Source organism: Neophocaena asiaeorientalis, unplaced genomic scaffold (genome assembly GCF_003031525.2).
Source record: "Neophocaena asiaeorientalis asiaeorientalis breed wild unplaced genomic scaffold, Neophocaena_asiaeorientalis_V1.1 scaffold197, whole genome shotgun sequence".
Taxonomy (NCBI): Eukaryota; Metazoa; Chordata; class Mammalia; order Artiodactyla; family Phocoenidae; genus Neophocaena; species Neophocaena asiaeorientalis.
Genome location: NW_020174703.1, coordinates 7,555,423 through 7,561,422, shown reverse-complemented (window position 1 = coordinate 7,561,422; position 6,000 = coordinate 7,555,423). Strand labels below are relative to the sequence as shown.

Here is a 6,000-nt window from a genome sequence, read left to right as displayed (position 1 = left end):
TCAGTCAAAGACTGGGTTTCGTATGCCGTTCAATACCAAACTGGTGGGTGCTTTCCTGTGTAGAAGGGCCAGTAAGCACAGGAGGAGGGAAAAGCTCATGACTCCCAGAATGACCATTCCTGATATCAGTGCACTGGTGATGGCGTTCAGCTGGAAATGAGGTTCGTTTGGAGAACCTGCAAGTAATAAACACACACAATGGGAAGGTCCAGTAACAGATTTAACTCACCTTATCCCAATTTAAACCTGCAAAGCATCTGTCATCAGTATCTTATAGAATAATGGCATGAGACAATTATGCTACAATTTATTTGACTATAATTCAATTCAATACCCAAAGGATTGTATGGTTTAGAGGCCTGGTATCCCCCAGGCAGCCAAAAAAAGTCATCTATAAAATGCTCTAAAAATTGACCAACAGGTTGCATATGAGTTCAGAAATCCTCAGTGAACTGTTATTTAAAATATAACAAGCTTGTTAAACCAGAGCTCATTATTTTTAGCTGATTACAGTTTTGTAACTGATCACCAAAAAATACTTAACATTTAAAAAAATTATACTTTAATTTTCAATATATGTTAATTATCTTACCAAGCTGTGAATTGTTGGTTGGAGTCTCATCTGGGGGGAAGAAAAGAAAAAGAAAAGCAATATTGTGTCTCCAAATATTTATCTATGTCTGTTATAATTCTATAATTACTTTTTACTTATATATCCCCTCACCTTCACCCACAAGCTCCCTGGGAAAGGCAATAACGGAAGTCCCGCTAAACCGTCTGCTTTCTCATTTCCTGTTCCATGTGTCCAGGATTTCATCATCTATCTATTCCTCCAAGCCCACACCCTGCCACTGCCCTGGGCATACAAATAAAGTCGTAAAACATACTGTGCTGTATTCTTTCCTGCTGACTTTGCTTCATCATTATCTCTCCAGTCAGGTTAGTGGGGGCAGTAATTGTTAACAGCTATTACATTTTTTAGAGCCCTATAACCTGCCACTTATTATTCTGTTATAGAGAAACATTCATTCTTTAGTGCCACTCTATTTTAAGTGATGCCAATTTGCCCATTATAATCTGCAAAAAACATCAAGTTCCAAGAAAATAAATTCATACTTAATAACTAAATGAAAAGAAAAATCACTCCTGAACTTGAGTTGCAGTTTTATTTGCATCTGTTAAGTAAAAAACTGAAGCCATTGATTTTTTACTTTTCCCTGACAAACATAATAGATGCAATGAACACATTCACTTGGTTTCCCAGTTTTTGTTACCCATTTTGTAATCATATAGCAATTAACCCTTGAGCATACACAATGGGTGGATATTTGTGTTTAAATACATGGGTGTATATGTGCCTGTGAGTGTTTGTTATTTGAACCATAAAATGTGTACAGTTGGCTTTTTGATTCTGGAGTATACATACTATTACAATTAATATGTGTGTAATTTCATACAGTTTACAAAGTGCTGTCTCATATGTTATCACATTTAATTCTCATAATTGCCATATGGTTTAGATATTATTGCTACTCCCATTTTACAGATGAAGAAACTTCCATCTGTCATAGCCTCCATGATAATGTAAACACAGGCTTAAATAAAAGGTCAGTTTCAGAGTCCCTTTTCTAAAATAATATAAACTAGCAAGTGTGGAAATATTTTTAGTAAAAGAGATAAATATCTCAAACTATAAAACTCCAGGATTAGTATTTGAAATAGTTGATGGGAGAACCTGGTGAGATATTTATAAAACATCTGATGCCATTTCTTTTCAGACATATGGGTCTTGGCAGAAATGATGGTTCTGCTGTTTGACCCTGAAGTATAATGTCCAAAATAAATAGAGCACTCATTCATAGGATTCTTTAGAATGGTGCAGTGCATTGCTATAAGACAAAAAGAAAAAAAAAATACAAATTTTCATTATAAGACATCCTTAGGAAAATCCTAACCTCCAACCAATATGATCCTACAAGGACAATAGCTTCTCATGGAAATAGACGGGATGTATGCACTGTGATTAATTCAACCAAAAGATCTGTGTGCCCCTTTCCCAAAACAAGCTGCCTCACTGGAACATGGAAGAGAATATATAATGCTATAAAATTCCCTTTTAAAAGTTATTCTTTGCTTAGGAATTACATTTATTTGCTCTTAAAAAAAAGGTTTCTATTAAAGAATAGAAAGTTTCCTCCTATGTATCCCAAATTAAGCAAAAGTTCTATGATTGTACGCCCCCACTATTTTCTGCAATTTCAGGTTAACAAAAGAAGTCAGAATATCCACTCCTCTCTTACATTACCAAAGTGCTATTGTAAGAACAACATCCCAGCTGTCATCTACAAGGACTTGGCTGTGGACAAAATCTCTGTGTGGGGACAAAGATGCCAAATGAGCCACATCAGCTGCAGGCTCCAGGACTCTGAAAAACTGAAAGCATCCTACCTTTGGTAGATGGCTGAAATCAGAGTGTGTAATATTTGAATATTGTTTGGAATTGTACTCGATACTGAATAAACTTAGAATAAATTTATCTGTTATCTTCTGTTTCTGGTATCCTGCAGTTAGGATCATTGCAATTAAAAGAAAATCAAAGAACTGTCTAGAAAAGGAGGTAGTGATTTTTCAGGAGCTTTTTGTCACCACACACTTCTGTTTTTCTCTCACACCGACTTGGTCTTATACACATGTACACTAAAAGAAACCTTATGGAATTCAAACAGATTGGAATTCTAAACTTGGTGAGCTCTTCAAAAAACATATAGCTAGTTGAGGACCCATAGGAGGAAAGTGACAGTAGCAATACCACAGCTATTTAAAAGCCAGAAGTGGAAGATAAATTGTCATTCTCTGCTTTTCTCTCAGATAAGTAGCTGAAATAAATGGAAAAGGTGAACATAAGTGCAAAGATATATGCAGAATGAATATTTTTCCTTTCTAAGCACAAACTATTTTTTTAAGTCTTCAATTTACCTATGTGGTAAAATGAACCACATATTTCAGGTTGAGAATCTCAAAACTTTTTACTCTCCACTGGGTCATGTTCGTTAATAGTCTCTCTCTACAGTTGAATTCTAAGATTCCCCAAGGGCAAAGACTGTGGCCTGTTCTCTATTTTATTCCCAGTTCCTAGCAGAGTGGCTGTCCCTGTAGGGGCTAAATAAATATGCTAGAATGAATTATTCAATGAAACTCAGTGACACTAGTTGGAGAAGAGTTTGGCTTGAACTTCTCCACATGAATTTTTGTAAAAAAAAAAAAAACTAGGTATTACTATTTTCCAGTGATCATACCTTTAAATTTCCAGGATTGTACCCCATGATAAGCATTTCCCTACCGAATAGTTTTAGCATTTCAGAGCTTAAAATAAGAACATTTCATGAATTTTGAATTCTGAGCATATGAATATTTTCCTAAGTCAACTAAAAAAAGGATTAACAATGTTGGGTAAAAATAACCACAACAGATTTGACTTCATTAAAGTAAAACAAAACAAGACAGAAGTTCTGAGGTTTAACAACTTATTAAACTTGATCCAAGCCAGATGTCTAGGGGAAGGTGTGGTTCAGTGAGTAAACAGAGCAAAAATTCCAAGTATCAGAGAGCTTTGAAGAGAGCAAATCAAGCCTGAAACTGGACTTGTCTATGAAAATCAGCCATAGGATCTGCAGAGATAAATTCTAGCTGAATTAAGGTAAAAAATAAAGTAAAACTAAGAGAAGAAGGTAGCCCTGGTCATTAAGCTGGACATTAAATTTACATAGAATTTGCCTGTGAATGACTATAGCTTGATTTCTGAGTTGTATTTGTATGGAATTTAAAATTAAAAAATTTTAAGGATATTATAGTAGTATTATGAAATCATTGTAATACATGGTCCTCTAGGCAGTGAGGCCACCATGATATCCAAAAATAAGGACCATTCTACTGCTATTTATCAAAGTTACAAAACAAAAATCCACAGAGAGTGAGAGAGAAATGAAGGAAGGTTAACCATTAATTATCCTTTGCGGGCTTTACTGGTGGAGAGACCAAGGTGACTAGGAGAGAACCTTAGTGCATTGGGAAATAAATGTCATCTTTGAGGTGGAAACAAGTCGAAATTGGAAAGGAAGAAATCCAGGCATGACATCAGAGGTATTGTTATCAAAGGCATTAGCTCTTTGAGGTTTTAACATATATATTTTGGATGACTAGATGTGATGTGAAAGAAACCTATAAACCTGGATAGCTGGTGAGCTACAGTAGGATTAGAAACTGCTCCTTGGTAATCTTTACTGGGATTTGGAGATCTTAATAATTTTGGTCTGTTTTAAAGTTATATTACACTAGTAAATTATTTAAAATTTGTAATATTTAAATTTGATTTCATCCAGGTAAGAAGGAAGCAAAGAAGTTAAAAAGGAGGAAAAGTCATCTACTCAACATGGACAGAGAAATGTCACTTTCAAGGTTCTTTTCTTATGGCAAACTGACTCCAGATACGCTCCATAGAAATAAGAATATTTTTTATTGTGCCTACCCCAAAGCATTCCTAATTATTGGCAGCAAGAGCTGAGTTTCCATGCAATGTAATTCTATGAGCTATTTCCGACAGCTAGATAGAGATAAGGACTGGGCCTCTGACAAACCACAAACTAGTCATTTTCAAACCATTCAAAACATACCAAACCCTCAGGGAGTACAGACTAAGTTTGAAATTTTATATTTAATAAATTTCTGTATTATTTAAAGGGTCTCTTAGGCTTTTTAAAAAAATACTAATATGTGTACACAAACACAAAGGAGTGAATAATTAAAGCAATTGTCTGTATTTTTTAGGTCAAAATGACTTTTGCTTAATCACCTCTTTCAGACAAAACTTTCTTTTCATTGTGGGACAGAAGGTGTGGGAGAAAAGGTAAAGATAATCTAATTGAAACATAATAATAGCCTATGGCTATTATAAAATAGAGAAAAATTATTAGCATATAGTCCAAATCAGAATTCTGCTTTCCGTTTTTAGACAAATTTAGAACCATAGAGTTAGAAAGAATCTGAAAGGCTACTTTTTCAAACCCTTTATTTTAAAAAGAAAGAAAGAAATGTTTGTCCAGAGAAGTGGAGGAAAATCCCAAGTTCCACAGTTCATTAGGACAAAAGCTGGAACTAGAACCAGTTTTTCAGACTTCAGTGTGTGTTGTTTACAATGCATGTCTGTTTTATCCAACTGATTCTGGATATCTCCAGGTTCACGCTTGTAAAGCAGTATCCCTTTGGAGAGTGTGTGTGTATGTGTATATGTATGTGTACAGACATGCATGTACAAATATTTGTATACATGAAAATGTATTGTATAAACAATTGTGTCCATTAGAGTCATGAGCACAAATGAGTGCACTGGTGGGTGTATTTACATACTACTACAATTCAGGATCCTGGGAGGGAGCAAATGTTATTCAAACTAGCAATTTAAGGAGATTTAATAGGACTATTTATAAAGATGGAGGGAGTTGACAAGAGAAAGTCAAGTTACCTAGGCTATAGGTTAAAGGGAGAGTTTCCAGAACTCTTGAGAGTAGTTGAATGGAGAGAGTTGTCTGGTGGGAGCTGTGTGGACTTCACACCCAACCTCTGACAGTGCCACCTATTGGCCAAGTCCAACCAGAAACTACTTGGCAAGGCAGCTAGGGGATGCAGTTCACAGAGACCAGTATTCAAGGTCAGAGAGAGGCTGGGAAGGGCAGAGTGGATCCGAATGGGCAAATGAAACATGTCCAGCACCATATACTTGTGTGTGTGTGTGTGTGTGTGTGTGTGTGTGTGTGAAGGGAAATGTGGTAAAGAATATTTTCCTAAGTAAGTTGAATAAACAGGAAACTACCATGAAATTAAAGTTGTCTAGCAGTTTATCTTGTTTCACAGTTAATTAGTGCTCTTTAAGAATCACTTTGAGTTCTCCTTAGAAGCCAAAGAACAAGCCATTTTGGAACCGTCTATTACTACACACAAAAGGAG

At 35.5% G+C, this 6,000-nt stretch overlaps 1 protein-coding gene across 1 annotated transcript in view; it reads right to left on the bottom strand.

The window, feature by feature from the left end:
• Window positions 1–6,000, bottom strand: part of ZPLD1 (zona pellucida like domain containing 1) — a 38,234-nt gene continuing 32,234 nt past the window's right edge. The window contains exons 9-10 of the mRNA XM_024759289.1: window positions 593–622; window positions 1–176 (exon numbers count right to left, since the gene is read on the bottom strand). Coding sequence (XP_024615057.1) covers window positions 1–176; window positions 593–622 — 206 coding nt within the window. The remainder of the gene's footprint in view (window positions 177–592; window positions 623–6,000) is intronic.